Raw genomic sequence first — 20,857 nt, forward strand, 5'->3', positions numbered from 1 at the left:
TGGCCATACTGTACGATAGTACTCTTCATTATACTGTGCTTATATTGACAGGGATATAAACCGTGATTAACTTTATTCTAATGAAGCTTTCCATGAATCGTTCAAAACTCTCACTTATTTTCTACTACATATTTTACGTAGCACGGTATTTAATCAGTTACCAAAAATATGCTATTCAACTATAGGCAAACTTCTTTTAAGATTTCAAATATCAATAAAACAAATTCCTTGAAAACTTTCCCTTATTGCTTTTAACTTTTTTATTGAAAGTAATTGACAAATAATTATATGTATTTCATAAATATCTATAAGAAATCAATCTTGATAATATTTTCTAACTTTTTTACCTAGGTACTCTGTAATGGTAATTTAGCCAGCTGGAATCTGGTAAAATGACGTAACGCAAACGGACACCTTTTGCGACCTTTGAAAATCTTCAAATGAGCCGCCAGGTCTCTGGCTTTAAGTGTCACCATTTGCCTGATACAATACATACATATTTAATTAATAATAGGCCTTTACTTATGACAGGTGATTTAAGCAGCATCTGAACTATTTCGAACTACACTTGCGTTTGTGGCTGTGTAGCGTACAGGGCAGATCCCTAAGCTACATACGAATCAATTCACGGAGCATCCCGACTCAATGGGACTCTGAACGCAGCAAGCAAACAGTGCAATATTTAATTACACCATTGAATATAGATAGTTTATTACTCGGACAGGCAAAGGGAATACCGTATCTCACTTTTTTCTGTTTTACAGGAACATATCTCATATTTGTAAATACATTTTGTACACGAAGTTCAATACAAATCTATACATATATATATATATATATATATATATATATATATATATATATATATATATATATATAATTTGAGCACGCTTGTTATTAGCAACCTAGTAAAGTGTTTAAACGTGCCAATAGCTGATCTTCATACCCATGCAATAGTTAAGCGACAATGGAAGAGGAAGCACAAAGACGATTCAACGGAAACAATCTGTGCTCAGTTCCATGTGTAGGGTAGACTTAATGGCTTCACATTAAGTGTCTACCATTATTCCCCTCATTAAGAGTGTTATGCTGCTACTAAGTGTTGCAATATCACCAACTTAATGACAGCAATTTAATTCCACAGACTATACAGCATAGATATACTTTTTTGGTGTATCACTGCTGGGCAAAAGCGTCTCCTTGCTTTTTCACACACCCGCCAATCGGGACAAATGCCTTCAAGTCGTCGCGCCATATCTTTATCGCCATGCTAAATATACAAAAATAAAAATCTGCTTGTAATTTCTATGACAAAACAATAAATATCGAGCTAGATAGTCATCATCGCACCAAATGGCCCGCGACAGATACACTGAACAGCTGTGTTTGAGCGAGACGGAGGCGGTAGACGAATGGTACAAAAACTAACATATTACGTCTAGACCGGGGAATGAGACGTTCAAGGAGTTTCTTTGAAAGATTAAACTGGATATAAAGATGCGGTACGTTTAGTTAGAAATGTGCTTGATTTGGAATCTGGTTTGTATGGTAATTTCTTATTTATATTTGACAACTTTCTCGGTGAAATGGATACATTTCAAATATAGAATATCTCTCAGAGAAATTCAGACGAAATTCACGGAATAAACAACGCACTTTATTTAGCTGCTGTACAGGGGACCCCAGGGCTGGCGCGTACCTCTGTTAACGTATCTCACTTGCGATACAAAGAGGTAACGCCGCCAGTGTCATGGGGTCCATGCCGCAAGCAGACCTACTGGAAGGGGTATTTTCTTTGTAACTAGGTTATTACTGTAGGTAGGTAAGTATTTTTATATGTATGTAGGTATAGTTTGTTATGTAGTTTTATTTATTTTTAGATTTAATTTAATGGTAAATTTTGAAAATAAAATAATACTTTATTTATAGTATTATCTCTATTATATGCTATACCTAAACTGATACTAATATGCAAATTCAAAACGCATCTACTCGTATGTATATTTACTTGTTAGTTATCATAGGCGTGTTCACTTCAATTCGATTTGTCTGTACATGTACGAGTATTAGCGCGAAAAGAGACATGGGTATAAATTTAATGAACGCCCCAAAATACGAATTAAATTTAGAATTGTAATTGTATATTACATATAAAAAAGGCTTAAAAATCTGGTGTGATATTTTAACAGCATGATCATGTTAATTTTATTTAAGAATATGTATTTTGTCTTCGGGAAATTGGAAAAAATACAACAAAAATCCACATAATCAAATATTAAAAAGTTATAATAATCTTAACTATCATAATTATTTAACGTCTAATGAAATGACAAAGAACAATTAATAAATTAAAGTCATCAAAAAAAAAATCTGTGTTTTAACGAGTATCGTCCATAAGAGCACTCACAATTGCATTTGTCACAAAGGAATAAATTGGGGCCACCAGTCTTAGCCAAAGTTACCATCGTTGTCGCGACGTGGCGATCGAAAAGTAGTCTGGCTCTGTCGTGCCACCACAGAAGAGCGACATGGACCTAGCTTAAAACGTCATGCGAATCGTAAGTCATTGTAACGTTGGCTAGATACCCTGTCCCTCGTATAATATAGTTAGAATTAAACTCATTTGGGCACAATTATTCCAAAATTTCAGGCTTTGAAGTCGTTATAACAGATTGTTGAAGCAATTATAATTAACTAATATATCAATATATATTTATACCACAGCGTTGCTTGCATGTGACATTGTTATATGTATTTAAGTGTGTGCTTTAAGTAAGCGTTATGTATTATATTTATAATTGAAATGATTTAATTATTTTAACTATGTAAACATTTACGATGTAACGATACGATATCTAACGAACTAAAAAGCTCAAAAATACTCGTTGTTTCATTACAAATGTCATATTTGAAAACCAAAAAAATATATATTGTACGAAGAGACCCTCAAAACATTTACAAAGAACTTAAGTAGGAATCCGATTCATTACATAATAATGTCCACCTTGCTCTTGCGTCAGCATTATTTACTTAAGTTATTTTTTTGTTCAAATTACCTACTAATAGATACCTTGAGGGCCGTAACTTGAGAAATTAGCGTAACAGAGATTTTCAAGCCTCTGGCAGAAAAGGAAATGATGATTATCAAATCCTTACAGTCTTTTCTGAGACATATACACGGTGTTTCCGGTATCACTCAAAACCTCAGACACCCCAACTGATTTTTATTTTTTTAAACTCATCTAGAGTATTCATCTTTTAATCTGATCGTTACTTTTTTTTTAATTGAATTTTTAATTTTCTGTACAGCTCTACTTGACTTTTAGCTCTACACTCAATAAAATAATTGCTAACTACCATCATAAACCATAAGACTATTTATTTGTGTACGTTACTGCAACGACATAAGGTTTACCAATAGACAGCTAAGATGTCATTGTAAAACACTTTAAAGCTTTGTCACAGTAAACTTCAAATTGGACAGGTAATCGCAGTAAGCAAATAAACTCAATATTCAAAATGACAAGGTTGTAATTAGGTACGAGTTCAATTTGTTATGACTTATGATAAACATTAAGATTAAACTGACAAACAACGTCAAACTAGTAGCGGAAAAAATAATCGTCCAAGTAACCGGCCAGTATTAATACCCCTAAATACTGAAAAAAGGTAAACAACCTCTAGCAATGCGATATACACAATGTTGTATTACGAGTACAATAGAATGGGCACGTAAAAAATAACTAATAATACTAATTTAAATAAAAATATTACCCCCACCAAGATATAGCTCAATCGATTCTACTCTCGATTCTGAACAAACTGTTTTCAGGTTTTTAGTGTTAAGTGAAACACGGTGTATAAAAATCAGCTTTGAGAATTTAAGGAAAATTCGTTTTTTTTTTCATAAAAAACCTTATAGCAAAAAACAATGGCTGACGGGCCGAACTAGGTAATTAAACGTCGATATGAACTCAACATTATACCAAAGTTTCACCCTTGAGAAAATGAGGAAGGTCTGGCGGCTCTGGGCTCTTAGTCCATAACTATGTCTCACGAAAGTTTAACGTCTATACAAATACCTACCATTTTTTTTAAATCTGCAAACAGGACCTTTTTCCAAAAAAATCTAATTGCACTACAAAAGATACTAGTATTTAGGTCACCGCGGCGCGGGTAGACTAAGGGCCGGTTGCATCAAACCGTCTGTCACCGTTAAAGCGTTCGTGAAATTTGATTGTATGGGAAGTTCCATAGACATTTGCTGCGTGACGATGATGTGTCTGTCAAATGTGGTTGATGCAACTGGCCCTATGTAACAAGAAAGAAACAAGAATTTGACTGGAACTGATCCTCTAGCTAGCTCTACCCTTAACTTACACGTGTAAATTAAAATTTTCCTCAATTGCCTTCTCCTTTCCTACAAAGGGTAGAATATATTTTACCATCTGTTTACAATCAAATGAGTCATGAAAGAAAAAAGGTAGGTAACTTGTTATTTTTCTGTGCAGGGTTCAATGTTGATACAGTTGCCAGGGACCGTTTACCTTGTAATATACATTTATGTACCTGTGAATATTATGTACTAGCTTTTGCCCACGGCTTCGCTCGCGTTAGAAGCAGACAAAAGTAGTCTATGTCACTCTCCATCCCTTCAACTATCTCTACTTAAAAAATAACATGAATTCGTTGCTCCGTTTTGCCGTGAAACACGGACAAAAAACAGACACACACACTTTCCCATTTATAATATTAGTAAGCATGGATAACGTAGCCAGGAAGACAACCTGAAAAATAACTATCGGTTCCTACTGGAATAAAAGAAAAGAAAAGGTCCACAGACCTCGCGTTACTCCGACTAGGTCAGCAGATCCCTTTCCACCAAAGACCAAGGTCCATGATGCCTTACAAGTCGCAAGGGACCGAAAGACCTAGAAATCTGCCATCCGGACGTTTTTCCATGGAGATCTTGTTGGTGTACGTTGGAGATCACGACCATATATCTGCACAGAGAAAAACAAAACCAAAAACACATTTTATGTACATCGTGTTTTTATACACGGTGTAACATAAGGAAACCGAATAATTTTAACAGCGTATTCCTCATCATATTAGAAGAGTAAAATGTCATATAAACTTTTCTGGATTTCGCCTAATTTCAGATTTGTAAGCATTAAAAAAAAACAATTACTTATTCTTTCTCACAACATCGGACATAATCTAACTATCGTCGTTGATAGATGTCAAAAAATAACTCGTAACTCATTGCAAAAAAGTATTTTTTTAGAAAAAAAAATGTAAATTTTTAATTTAATTGCCACTTTTACGAATAACATTTGCTTTTTATGTGAAAATACATCCAAAAAACTAAAAAAAATTACAAAAAAAGATAATTTCTTTGGCGATATTTGCTTGAGATCATATAGCATTTTATCTTTATTTCGCCCTTTGAATTACGTAGTTACAATCTTTCGGTTCCCTCATGTTACATCGTGTATATGTTTTACATAGAATGTAAAACAATTTGTACCAGACATCGCATAATTCTATCTAACAATTGAATCGTTATCATTCAACTACATTTCAACAGCCCTATCGTTCATCTATAGCTATCCTATCTTGTAAGTGTGTCTGCCATTCGTAACACATAAAATCTCTCGCCGTCTCGCAACTTGTGACTGAATTCATTACGGACTTAGCGAGTCCATTCTGTAAGTGTACTATTGCTACAATTTCCAAGATTTTGCTCACCATTTCTGCAACATCTTCATAAAACTTTAACAATAATTGTTTATATCGTTGTTTATAAACACCAATTGTTTGTTACTATCTGTTATCTTGAAAATTTGTTAGGCGTTTTTTAATACGTCGGGACTTGAAGTCTTAACAATATTATAATAATCCATAATAATATTATAAATGGCAAAGTGTGTGTATCCGTTGCTTTGTCCGTCTTTCACGGCAAAACGGAGCTTCGAAATGACGTGATTTTTTAAGTGGAGATATTTGAAGGGATGGAGAGTGACATATTAGGCTACTTTTTGCCTCTTTCCGACCCCCACTTCCCTAAAATGGGAGGTGGAAGTTTGTAAGGAGCATTCCGCAATTTTCGAATTTAATTTAAAAGCTATTAATAATGAATAAAACTGGCTGAAAACGACCAAGTTGGAAACGGATTAAAGTAAAATACCTGACAATGCAACGCAACTCGCAGACAACTCCGTTATCTCACAATTCCACTCCAGAGAGCAGTTTCAATCGACCTGTCATATTCTTCAGTAGTCCTTTTATTTGTTATCTAGTGGAAAGGCTTTAAATATATGTGTACCTACTTATGTTAGATATTCACAGGGTGTAAATATAGTTATTTGTTTTACAAGGGGGCAAAGTTGTTGTTTAACCGCACGTGCCAATATTGATACCCGAGCAAGCGAAAGATTCCAAAAAGTGGAATCTTGGGCGTTGCGAGGGTTTCAAGGCACGAAGGTTAAACAAACGTTGCCACCGAGTGAATCACAAAATTGTTCACCACACCAACACGAACAAAATACTGGTTATAAAACATCAAACTAATCAAATCCATCAATTTATACAATATTTATGATTCAAAATCATCATTTATAGGTAAAATCTACCAGTCAGCTTAAGACATCAAGTTAAAATTTGTATGAAATTAATTTTCACTCATGTGGATAAAATGCAATTTTGCTATCTTTTTTCGAATAGCAAAGAGAGCCTTTACAAGTTTGTGTGGTGAAAATATATTATGTACTTATGTTCTGTAAATAAAGTATTTACCTATGGATTTTTTTCCATTGTGTAACCAAATAGAAAAGTGATTGATTGCAAAGCATACAATCATTTTTTCATAGATCAATACATAATAGCTCATGATTCTAAAATTCTGAACAAGACCAGACTAAACGCTGCTTAATAACTAAGTTACTGGAAGTTTAATCGCATTTGGTACATTTTAGTAGATTTTAGTCTAAAATGTTGGCTCTAACTCATCACTTAGAGTGCTTTAACGGTATGTAAGCGTCTATTGTAGTAGGATTTTTTAAATAAAATATAGACAATATTAAGAAACATTATCTTAAAACAATTGCACGATTAACCGAATTCAAAACGTTTTAACATTATTAAGTTAAGTATTGTTTTTTTTCTAAATTCCATAATGAAGAAAAAATAATGATTATACCAAAATAAAATAAAAAAAAACATTGTCGCAGTCAATCTATACTTAGGTAACCGCGTAGTTAAACTTGAAGTGCCTATAACCCTAATTGGTTTTCTGTCCCAAGAGAATACCAACTCATCTTTGATTGCCTAGTCGTAAATGAGATGGTACGATTCTTTTCTATCTGCAAGGCAATTGCACCATTCCCAAGGTACTTACAAGTAGATTTGGCCAGAATAAACAACAAATATTTACACCTTAAATGCGCAGTTGATTTATGTGATATAACCTGCGTTGAACGCATGTGATCATGGAATGTAAGGAAAATATTTAATGCTGCTTTTGCCACGTGTGTGTTTGTGTGTGTGTGTGTGTGTGTGTGTGTGTGTGTGTGTGTGTGTGTGTGTGTGTGTGTGTGTGTGTGTGTGTGTGTGTGTGTGTGTGTGTGTGTGTGTGTGTGTGTGTGTGTGCGCGTGTGCGTTTGCGTGTGCGTGTGCGTGTGCGTGTGCGTGTGCGTGTGCGTGTGCGTGTGCGTGTGTGTGTGTGTGGTGCGGGTGCGTGCGTGCGTGCGTGCGTGCGTGCTGCGTGCGTGCGTGCGTGTGTGCGTGTGTGCGTGCGTGCGTACATAAAAAATAGCAGGTAGTCCAGGTACGAAATTAAAACATCAGATAATTATAATAAAAAACACAGACTGTAGTTATTTTTAATTCAATTTTTAATTAATAGAAATTAAAGTGAATTAGTTCACCGTGACGTTATTGAACTCGATTTTCTGTTATTTCCATATTAGCAAACCGTTTAATTTCGCTTTGACAGATATTAGAAAGACTCACATTTTACTTAAAGGAAAGTTGTTTATTGTCAAAATCAAAATCTCAATGTCATCGTAGTACTGATTAAACGCAACTTGTATGACGCAATTTCTCTGTATAAGTAAATCGTGGATTTAATTTGATATCTGTATTATTTATTTAGGGCACCAAATGTGTAACGCAGTATTTGATTACATTCTGAATAATGAATCGTATTTTGTCACACAAAATTGAATCTTAGTACGACAATTTACATAAACGAAGAAATTATTTCTAACTGCTTCTAACAGGCCCAGCGCAATCTCTTTAATGCAAATACGAGTGAAGCTGGGGTGTTAAAAATGCATAATGTTTTACGTAAATGGCCTGATAATGCCTCACTTGGGTAAATAAATTAAAAACGGAAAAAGAAAGAAACATAAATTTTCAAACTTTTTTTTAAATACTTGCGTAGAATTATAATAAGTAGGACACAGATTCACAGACCCATTGTAAGCCCAAGAAGGCTTGTGTTGTGGGTACTCAGACGACGATATGCGGAATATACAAATACTTAAATATATAGAAAACACCCATGACACAAAACAAATATCTGTAAATAAATGCCCTTCCGGGATTCGAACCCAGGGTCATCGGGTCAGCAGGCAGGGTCACTACCGACTACTCCAGACTGGTCGTCAAATTGTGTTATTTCCCCAATTCCCCCCAAAAAATATCACAAAAATTTTGGTTTTATTTTAATATATCGAAATATTTTTATACTTCTAAGTTCTAGTTATTTACACTCACTTAGGACTTACCTTTGATACCATGTTTCTTCCATGTTTCAAGGTCTTAATATTAAGCCTATGTTGCGCATCACATATGCGCAATACTATTAACAAATTAAAATACCTGTTTTCTGTTTACAGCGTTCAAGATACTGTTAGCGACTTAAATATTTAAGATATTCCAGGAAGAATATCGTCAAACGATTCAAATGAACATACCATTACGTGGGAGTAAAGCTTTAAATAACACTTATAACACGTTACGTCTTTGAGCTTGTCATTTCGTTCTCGTTAACAAACAGATTATAACAATTTGAATTTGTCAACATATTTACCGTAAGCGGCGAAGCCACAGATGTCATATATACCATAGATCAAGCAAACGTATCTACTTAGCGTGTCAAATGAACTCAGTGAAATCCACTGAGTTGTCCGTCTTTAATCGCAGCTTGCAGCTTTGCAATTTTTGTAAATTGAAGTCAATCAAAACATAAAAAATGCCTCGTTAGATATTCAATTGCAACAACACAAAAATTATGAACAATGTGAGACATATTTAAAATTACAGGCAAGAAACAATTGCAAAATTTTGCCCCTATACAAATAGATGAACTTGTTTCTTCTATCTAAATATAGTTCTGTGGGCGAAGCTAAGGCTTCGCTTGTAGCAGTGCTCGTAGTTTGTGTGTGATTATTTTGCCAACATATCCATACAGGGAATATTTTTTTACCTGAAATAATTTACAGGTTTTACCTATACCTCTATATACCGAGCATAGTCAGCAACTTTTACTATGAGGTCAACCTAAGATCTCTAAAAATATTAGGCTTTTTCATACATATAGGATACATTTATTCCGTGTGGTGACGGGTTAAGAATTTCACCACCCCCTTTCTTCCCGTGGGTGTCGTAGAAGTCGACAGTGGGATACGGGTTAATTTGTGGCGTAGGCGAGAGGCTGGCAACCTGTCACTGTAATGTCACAATTTTCGTTTTCTTTCTCCCAAGAGTGGCACTGAAACTTGAGTAGTTCATGTGCTCTGCCTACCCTTTATGGGATACAGGCGTGGCTGTATGTATGTATAGGATGTCTGACCTTGACATTTTATATGAGAGCAATTTTTGATCGCTATTTCGGGTCTTGATATTGTAAATGTTGCTCAATATGACCTCGTAAATATAGCAGGTGACTAAATCAAAGTCCTATATTAAGTAAAAAAGACAAAATAAAACACAACTTACCTTATAATATATTGTAGTCTAAGTCTCTGCATGTAAATATTAACTTAACACAACGTGGACATACTACTTGTTTTTTATCAATACGAATACTGACACAAAAATAAACATTATAAATCAAAGATTAAAATGAACTACACATTGATATTTTTTAACATTTATAATGACGGATAAAAAGTACTCACGAACAAAAATGTTGGACATCAGCGTAGCGGGTAGACAAAACACGATCACCAGAATATCAGCCACAGCCAAGTTCACGATAAAGAAGTTGGTGACAGTTCGCATCCGCGGCGAGCGGTACACCACCGCGATCACGAAACAGTTCCCGACCAACCCAACCACGAACACCAGCAGGTACGCGGCACAGTACACTGCCGTCATTATACCGTTATGCCTATACATCACTTCCTCGTTCATCACACCGAAATCTGACCTGTTCATAGTAATGTTCATCTTTAACGGATGGTGACGGTCCATGTCCATGTGATTCGATAACGGCTCCAAATCCGGCAACACACTGTTCTCTGGCACAAATTTAGTATTTAACACCTCCATTATAGAGTTAGATAGAACGTCCACAATATGATTCTTCGAATGATGTGGGTGAGAATGATTCCTATGTCGCCCGTGACGCGTCTCGTGACTTGGATGCTGAGTCGAAAAGTTAAAAAACTCGCTTACATCGTTCGTAAAGAAATCACCTGATGGTATTCTTAATGGAGCCATAATTTAAATTAAGTCATATCTTAGTCCTACAAAAAACACCGAACGTCAGCAAAGAAACTTCACAGCACTTAACGAAAATTCTATGTCATAGAAAAATACGAAAGTTTCGGAGTGTTCGCGCGTTGGGTCGTAGAGGGTCTACGCGCGTGTGTAGCGGCGGTCGAGCGCCGTCTGAGCGTAGCGTCTACGGCGTAGGCCCGCTCGGAAACGACGCATGTGCATTTTGGCTAACTACCAACCCAGGGTTGTAAAACACTTCTATTCTATACGTCAGAGGGTTGATTTTTCTCCAGTTTGATGCCAATAGGCTAGGAAGGTCGCAAATGCATGGAAAACGGTTAGCATTTCATGAATTTTAATCAGAGTGACCCGTAATCAAATTTGAGGCTCGCAGAATGCAGTCAACGCATTATTAAGTGCATACCAGCTCATTGTTTACAATGAGAGCAATTTTAATGGAGTAAATGGACATTGAGGAAAAACTTCAACCTACAGGATGTTTATTTAGCCACCTGCAATAATTGACCGGATGAATATATTGATCACACTGAGGAACTATTAATGGAACCAGTCCCGATATAGTGACAAATGAAAATAACTGCCCAATAGGTAATATCAAGGTCAGGCAGCCAAAACTGCATGAAACAGCAGCCGAATATTTTAGACTTGCCTTCGGGGTTCTTTAAAAAAGAAGTGTACGACATTTTAAAAGGTGGGCAACGTACATAATACATAACATCTCGGGAGTTGCAGACGTCCATAGGCTACGGTGACTACTTACCATTGTGCAGGACAAGTACTTGTTTACCACCACCGTGATATAATTAACCTAACCATAAAATAACCATTTTGAAAAAAAAAACTCGAAATAGTGAACCGACGTTCATGAAACATGGCTAAGAACACTCCCGACTAATTCAGCTTTCAAACAAAAAAAAACTAAATCTAGATCGGTCCATCCGTTCGGGAGCTACGATGCTACAGACAGATACGTCAAACTTATAACACCCCTTCGTTTTTGCGTCGGGGCTTAAAAAAAGACCTGGTTTATTCCATAGTACTTAATAATTATAGTGGGTACGGTGGGTGTACCTATTTTATACATAGACATAAATATTTAATGGGCATCTTGAGGTCATATACTTACAGAATTGCGTCCTCAATAGAAAATAGTGAGGAAGGAAAAAGGCATACCGACTATATTACCGGTTATAGAAACTATTTTGTTGTAGAATACCTACAAAATACACCCTGTTTTTATTGAATTCCGTTAACTTTAAGGGAAGATTCATTACATCCAATACAATTAATTTCTCTAAAAAACTAGCATCTTAACTCTTGCGGTTATCGAGCTATTGAAAAAATAAAGATTAATTGATGAACACGTGTGTCACAGCCTTTACCGATTCGTAATGTTATTTGTTTTGACATGTGCCGTCAATCATTTCACACTAACTTGAATGTTATTCTTAAATCTCTCACACTAATAAATTCATTGATTATATATGAAAATGATGAAAATATTTTTTTTGCGAATTTAACTATAAGTGATATACAGGGTGTTTCCTGATAATGAACCTAACGACGTGTCGAATTTAACGGAAAACAATAAAACAAAAAAAAAAAAACACGGTGTATAAACCATTATTTAACCAAAATAATACAGGTTAACGCCCCGCATTTTTACTATGTATAGTGAACGCTTGAAACGCCAGCCATGTAGAAACGGAGGACAGAATTGTCATTTCAAATTAATTAAACGGTATAAAATTACTAACTTCAATGTTTCCACTTTAATACACTATACCCAACTTGTGTCGTAAAAACTTTTTTACAGCAAAAATAACAAAAACGATTACCATAAAAGACAAAGTCGTGAGCGTAAAATACGGTGGAATGGCTTAGTACACTTGGGTTTAAACATTATTTATATTTATTTATTTAAAATTTATTGTACAGTATGACATGTGTGTTTACGGCCCGTTTCAAACTAGGTATGTCTATAAGAACCTAAAAAATAAAGATTAATTGCTGCACGGGAAGCATGGTTAGCGATAGACGATAAAAATATCAGGCCGTCCCTATCGCACTTACAAATAGTGCGAAGGGAGCTATTTTATCGTCAACTACTTATCAAAACTAAAATGTAATGAAAACTAGAAAATACTTTAATATTATATTTTTACTACATCTTCCTGTTTTGTAAATCTCTTACATTGGTAAACTAATATTGTTTGTTTCTCATATTACCTAATCATACTGTATTTTATATGTAAATTATTTCATACTGGTAAGCTTGCACTTGTATAACTTCTATTATGGTATTTTGTGTTCACAGTGAGATACTTTTAAGGAAACATCTGTATTCAAACATGTGACCAACATTTTACTGTACTTATTTTTCATGTACCTATTGTTCTGTGTTATCTCCTTGATAAATAAATAAATAAATAAAGATTACACAGCGATATCTCCAATCTGTTACTGTCTAAAGCATAGATTAAATATAAAAAGATCATACCATCCTATACATTAAAATACGACCGCCTAAGAACGCGCATACACTACACCACACATAGATGGCGCCACAAGTTATTATCAGATAAATGAGAAAGCTAGTACCTAAATAATTCATAGAAACTTAAATTTCGGAGCGGGAATGATTTGAGATAGAGTAAAGATAAACAGATATGTTAGTCTAAGAAAATATCATATTATGCCTAATGAATAATTACCTCTCTGCGAGTTGTATACAATCTGTGACAAAGTTTTATTTTAATTTCCGTAAAGTCTTATAACTTTTAAGCAGAGATCGAACGGATTTGCGACATTCTTAGTGACTTACGTCATTTTAATGACTTTTAGTATGAGATGACGCACAAAAATCCGATCTCTGCTTATAAGATTATAATAAAAATAACTTTAATTAATTACCTGCTGTAAATTTAATAGTTGACACGATTTTCAGAATAAACTATGAAGCATTTTCTTATTTATAAATGAATAGACTTAACTGAAGAGGTTGATAATGAATGGCCATTATAAAATATATACCTATATGTATGATTAATCTTTATTTGTTTTTCAATCAATTATTCATTCGGTAGAAACCTGCTAGAGTACGATCTGTTTTTAAGTAAATACTTACTCTTTGGCTAATGTCAAACGTTCCCGCTCCGAAAACCCCGATGTATAGTGATTGCACATTTTACTTTGACAGTAACTCTCTATAATACTAGATCCTCTTTGCTTTTGACATAGATATATGGCTCAAAAGTGACACTTAACAACACACACAAATAATCGATGGCAACAAGGTATTTTTTGTGGCGCCATCTATGTGTGGTGTAGTGTATGCGCGTACTTAGGCGGTCGCATTTTAATGTATGGGATGGTATGATCTTCTTCTATTTAATCTATGATCATACCCAATTTTTGATGTAGAGGTTTATTAAAATTCAAATATGCATGTTATTCAAACAATTACACATAACCAAAAACGTGCGGACATACCGATATATGACAGGTTGAAAATCGACGAGAGGTCGTTGAACTCGTGTGTACTCATATCGACAGGCGAGACGAAGTGATTGATGAGATGGTATAATAATATAGGTGATAAATAAACGTGTGAGAGTATTGCCATGTAATCAATTATTGTACTGTGTTAAAACAAGTGTCATGGCACTTTCATCTACTTACTCAATGTTTCCTGGATTATAACTTCCGTAGCAAATCAGTGTTATATTATTTTAGTCTACTCCGTGTAACTTGAGTAGCAAAACATAATAGTTGATAATTTTACTAAATTGCCGCGTAATATTATTTCGGTTAAGTTATCGACGATCATCAATCAAATCTATTCGAATGTTCACTGACGATATTAAAATGATATTGTATTCTCACTGTAACAACAGGTTATGAATAAGATTTTGTACTGTTTAATGATCTGAACTAATTTATATCCTATTATATGTCACAATACTCCTGTTCATTTTCATCAGATTTGTTCGCACAAGCACTATTGCAAGCGAGACGTTCCCTTGAATGACAACTGATATGCGTATTATTTACTTATTATCTGATATTCCTATGGGTGTAATATCATTCTAATATCAAATTGATGACATCTGACGTCAGAATTAGCCTGTGTATTTTCTTCAAACTACGCATGACTGTTGAAACTTGAAGCCTATAAAAACAAAACAGAGCTGTTTGCACTTCTGCCCATTCAGCAAGTACGACGCATCATGTGTGTTAAGCCGCATTCACATTGGTAACGTGTCGTGAAGCATTTTATTTATTATTTAATCTTTATTTCGCACAAGAAATACGTAGTACAATAGACCGTACATAGATTGGTAGACTGATAGTACATCGTATTCTGTGTCGAAATAGAACGGTAATTGGTTACTTATATTTCATGTGACTGATGAGGCATCTTATACAACTCCGGTCGAACGTTTTGCGTCTTGCAAAGCATCGCCATTTGAGGCCGCGGTTTCGACGTGTTGAAACAAAATTATTACTTTTCTATGTATTTGGTTTAAGCAAAAACCTACAGTGGAGCTACACTATTACACAAAAAATGTGTATAGTTATCATTAGTAAACTAAGCGCGTTTGGTGTTATTTTGCAAATGCACAAAAGAATCAAGAAAGAATTAAGGAATGGACTAATGGAGTTCCTTGCCGGCGGCTGCTATGTTTCCGAGCTCATATGACTCGGCAACCTTCAAATCTAGGGTGAACATGCATCTTCTCGGCGAGCTCACTCCATCGTCGGCCACGTCTTTGCCTTTGGCTAGTCTGAGGCCAAGAGTAAGCTCATTTATTAAAAAAAAATCGGCAGCTATCGTATCCTTACGGCTATCAAATATTTACGTGCAACAACGCACTTCACGAAATGTGAACGTACTGAATGTAGCCATATGTATATATTATTCCGATTAACGTTCTGATGCAACACGGCACTTCAAAAAACTTTTTAACCAAAAATAAAACCGCCTTCAAAAATAAGCGCGTTACAAATCACGGAGAAACTAAAAAGCAAAAAATAATAAAACTTTGAATTCAGATCTCTTATCGGATTGCAATAATCTAAACATCCAAATTATAATCAAAACAATTATTTTTGTAGTCGGTACCAGACCTGTTCGTCGCCTTGCTATTTCCTGTTTGCACCACCTAACCATACGCAGGCTGGCACCGACTCCAAAAATAATTGATTTGTTTATAATTTGGATGTTTAGATTATTGCAAATAATCTGATAAGAGATCTGCCGGCGTACCATGCTTCCAATTTTATCACTTATCCACGTGGATAAGACATCTGTCACTCTCACACTGACATACTTGCCAAAGCGTGACAGAAGTCTTATCCACGTGGATAAGTGATAAAATTAGAAGCATGATACGCCGACTGAATTCAAAGGTTTATTATTTTTTGCTTTTTAGTTTCTCCGTGATTTGTAACGCGCTTATTTTTGAAAGCGGTTTTATTTTTAACCGACTTCAAAAAAGGAGGAGGTTCTCAATTCGACTGAATGTTTTTTTTTTTTTTTTTTTTGTATGTATGTTATTCGATATCTCCGAGAATCGTGGACCGATTTTCAAATTTTTTTTTTTGATCGAACCGGTATAACCCCGAGATGGTCCCATTGGCACCAAGTCAGGGTCTGATGATGGGATCCTGGAGAAATCGAGGGAACTCTTCAAATGTTATAGGCACATGTAATGTTTTTAGTCTATTTTTCAAAGGTACACCAGTATTTACGTCTGATGGTAATAATTATCAATTATTTTTGGAGTCGGTACCAGCCTGTGTATGGTTGGGTGGGGCAAACAGGCAATAGCAAGGCGACGAACAGGTCTGGTACCGACTACAAAAATAATTGATTTGTTTATAATTTGGATGTTTAGCTTATTGCAATACGATAAGAAATCTGAATTGAAAGGTTTATTATTTTTGGCTTTTTAGTTTCTCCGTGTTTTGTAACGCGCTTATTTTTGAAGGCGGTTTTATTTTTTGTTAATTTGTTAAAAAGTTTATTTATTTGTTGATTTTTAGTAGTTCCTGTTGATATTATATGTATCAGTCCGAATATATGTACAGTAGTGAAAGAATTATCCTTTAACTCCTAACCATTGAGGATTTGATCTTCCATCATCAGCTCAGCCACATAAAGTTATCACCATCAGGCGTAAATACTGGTGTACCTTTGAAAAATATACTAAAAACATGACATGTGCCTATAACATTTGAAAAGTTCCCTCGATTTCTCCAAGATCCCATCATCAGACCCCGACTTGGTGCCAATGGGACCATCTCGGGGTTATACCTGATCGAACGAAAAAAAAATTTTGAAAATCGGTCCATGATTCTCGGAGATATCGAATAACATACATACAAAAAAAAATAAAAAATAAAAAACATTCAGTCGAATTGAGAACCTCCTCCTTTTTTTGAAGTCGGTTAACAAATGTGAATCCCGCTTTATGCTTCAACACGAAGCGCGCAGTTTCTGATTGATTTACTAGTCAAATATCCATTTCATAACAAGCTCATCCCTCAGTAACTAGGTACATATTTACAGTCGTTACATAATGTACATATACGTTACAAGTATATATCTCTAACCGGTTTTCGTTTCGTGTAAACAGATTTCCTTTCATGTAAACATTTGTTCATCATTCATTTTGATCTAATGTGAGCAAAAGAAACAAGAATTATTTATTTATTGTAGCTGCACAATTGACTAAAAGGATTAGAGTACATAATTGAAGCTACTGTTTATTTCCACTATAAAACACAAGACCTCTATAGTTGAAAATTTGATTCACATCAAAGATGTTTTATATAGGATTTACAATCTACATACTAAGCATCGTACCTCTTTTTTTAGCGCCCCCTATTAAATACTATCATAACTACACTGATGATTGATGCCTACAAATTTATTTATTTTTAAAATGTGTATTGGATTGAAATCATGATATTTAAATAAAGAAGCATGTCATTTGTTCTTATAAAAAATAAAAACATCCAAAAATATTTGGGGAAAATATGTTTTTGCCACTTCCAGGCTGCGAAACAGCGCCATCTAGTTTTCAGCCTTAAAGGCCTATACATTTCAAGGGTGCGCTTTTTTTTGTATGGGCTTTGTCTGTCCCAGTATTATATTGTCCTTGATTCACATGTAAGCCGTAATGGAATAACGGGTTACATACTAGTTTATGTAAACTTGAAGAAAACATCTGTAGTTTGATGAAACATAGTAAGTACCTAAGTACATAAAACTACATTATATATTATCTAACATTTACTATTGTTGATATAACTGTGAGACCGCTAACAATGATTTTCTCTTTAGATTTTATCAGGTTTTAACAATGTTTAAGTGTCAACTTTAGTTTACATAAACCTACCTCCATCTTTTGCTCTAAATCTAAATTCAACTTAATGCGTTGACCAAAGAGGATCAAGTATTATAGAGAGTTACTGTCGAACTAAAATGTGTAATCACAGTGCATAGACTGCCATCTCTTGACACAGGCTTAAAACTTTTGAACCTCAGTTTTGACAATATGGCCCATATTCTTTCTTTAATTCTTTATTGCAAACCATGGTTACAGTCATTGAGTAAGTATTACTTCGTATAGAGGAGCTATAGCAAACAACGAACGTGTCACAGCCTGTAAGCTGAAGGCGGGGTGAGTGGGCGGGGTGTGAACCAATGGCCTGCTTCCGTAAAGTCGCAAGCGCTACGATTTTACTCGGCGCTTACGACCTTTCGGTCGCGATGATGAGCCCTGCATAGAGTGCATAGATTAGAAGTCGTAGTATAGAAGTGACATGGGTTTACAAGGGCATTTTTTAATTTATGACTTTCAATTAGCGTGAGTTGTTAATAAAAACATAAATCGCTGTTAGTTTTGTAACTACAATCAAGCTTGAAATCTGTATTTAAAACTAAACTTTTTTTCACGTTCTGAATTTAGATTATAGCTTATTATAATTTACATAATTAAAACAAAAACGATGTTTTTATTGAAATTCCATGCTTAATTATCGTTGCAAAACTGACAGCGATTTAAATTTTTTTTAACAACTCTGTGAGTCCCAATTTTTTTATGCCCACATATAAAGCTGCATACGGACTGAGCGTACATGTGTACAGTACACGTAGCCGCAACTGGATATTAGTTATTTACGTGACATTTGCATAATGGTAGGCATTAAAACATGAGTGTTGTTTTTGTTGTGTTAATAAGATAACATGAGTGTTTTAATGCCTATTTATGAATAGTCGCATACATAACTTTATCTACATCCATGTATGTATGGGCGCGGGTTTACCGTCCCATAGAAAATTTGAATTTCGCGCGTTTTTATACTCTCATAATTTGCTTGACCGTCTACCTACCCAAATTCATTCAGGCAGGTTAGGTACTGCACTTACATTTACATACTCACATGAAATTCGACACGCGTATTGAGAATCTGTTATAGACCGACATGTCGGAAAACTGTGCAATTCTGACAATAATAATTAAATAACCTTTTTTTGCGTCGATAAATATATATAATTTAATGTATGATAGGAAACATGAACTAACTTGCGATATTGTCAAGTCTGCTTTTGTTGTTTTTTTATTCTTTGGTTTCAACGAAACATGGCCGCCGCAACATGGCGCTTCGGCATGAGTTCATATTGATACATTTTTTAAAAAGTAAGCGTGTTTAAACAAAAATGCAGTAAACCTACACGTATGAAAAGTCACTCCTTGGCTTTTGTTAGATTTTCCTGAGCAGTTTGTACAGTACCTCACTAGTCACTACACATGACGGCATTATTTAGACGAAATATTTTTCATTGCGATACGTCAATCTACCACAGCCGTTCGGCACAGAGCGCGCTTGTGCCGATCAGCTCTAAGTGTTGTTACACAAAATCAAGTTGAGGTGCCCTCTCTAGTTAACATAATTACTCAAAGGTTACAGTAGAGGTATTCTTAGCTTGGTATGTGTTAAAATGTCAAATATTAGTATTAGCGCCATCTTAGCGCTAGCGCATCATAGCGCTAGCTGAGCGTACCCCAAAGGAGTAATGCCATCATTGCCACCGTACCTTTTTCTGTATGGTAGTGAGTTACGGGTTTTTCTAAGACATTATCTGTCTATACGGAGTTATATATGTCTTTGGCGTTGACTCAGCGACCCGAATTGGATATTGGCCTCCGACCGACATTAGACTCCGTTATTCGCTTCTATCCTATGAGATCTGGGTGCGTAGCCGAATGGCACTAACGCTCACGAAACGAAACGCTAGTAGATATCTATCTCTATCGCTCGTGCGTATTGGCGCGACAGAGCGGGACAAACTGGCGCGGCGATTCGTTTTCGTTTGGCGTCGGAGAAATGCCATTCGGCTACGCACGCTGATGCCACTCAGTCGCTTGAAATTCAACTATGTACAAAAAAAAAGTTGCGTTACTAACTACACAGAAAGGAATAATGAGAATGATATATGTTTTTAACCCCCGGCGCAAAAACGACGGGGTGTTATGTTTGACGTGTCTGTCTGTGTGTGTGTCTGTCTGTGGCAACGTAGCTCCCGAACGGATGGACCGATTTCGTGGTTAGGTTAGTTAATAGGTGACAATAAATTGCCTAACACAACTTAACTAGCATAAAACCATAAAAGCGACTCTAGCCTTAAATCTCGCAAACATTAAACAATCCCATACAAATAGTACGTCTAGACGACGATTTGAATATAGTTAGAGGATAAATCCTGACAGCGTTGCGGACATATATCACTGTGAAGGGTATTTCGGTTGATAAGCTAATCTAGATCTTGGGGTTAAGACACCGCTTTATTTGCTATTGAAAATGAACATGTGGTTTGGATGGAGTATCTACAACTGAATGTTATAACGCTTTTAAACTCTTTAAGTCATTTAAAGTCACTTAGGGGTCGATCGCGATTGACTAACATTATTTTGACTACGTTTTTCTTTAATTGACCACGGCTAATGCAAACTGGTTGAAACGTTGGAAATAACTACAAAATTAAAATTTTGAAAAAACCCCCGTCCGCGACATAGCATATGCCTATACCTAT

General features: G+C 35.3%; 1 protein-coding gene across 1 annotated transcript in view; it reads right to left on the bottom strand.

Annotated features, from left to right (window-relative positions):
* LOC125237831 (neuropeptide SIFamide receptor-like) overlaps positions 1–10,731 on the bottom strand; it is a 147,399-nt gene extending 136,668 nt beyond the window's left edge. Inside the window, exon 1 of the mRNA XM_048145042.1 lies at positions 10,188–10,731. Coding sequence (XP_048000999.1) covers positions 10,188–10,731 — 544 coding nt within the window. The remainder of the gene's footprint in view (positions 1–10,187) is intronic.
* Positions 10,732–20,857: the final 10,126 nt, after the last annotated feature.

This window comes from Leguminivora glycinivorella, chromosome 2 (genome assembly GCF_023078275.1).
Source record: "Leguminivora glycinivorella isolate SPB_JAAS2020 chromosome 2, LegGlyc_1.1, whole genome shotgun sequence".
NCBI lineage: Eukaryota > Metazoa > Arthropoda > Insecta > Lepidoptera > Tortricidae > Leguminivora > Leguminivora glycinivorella.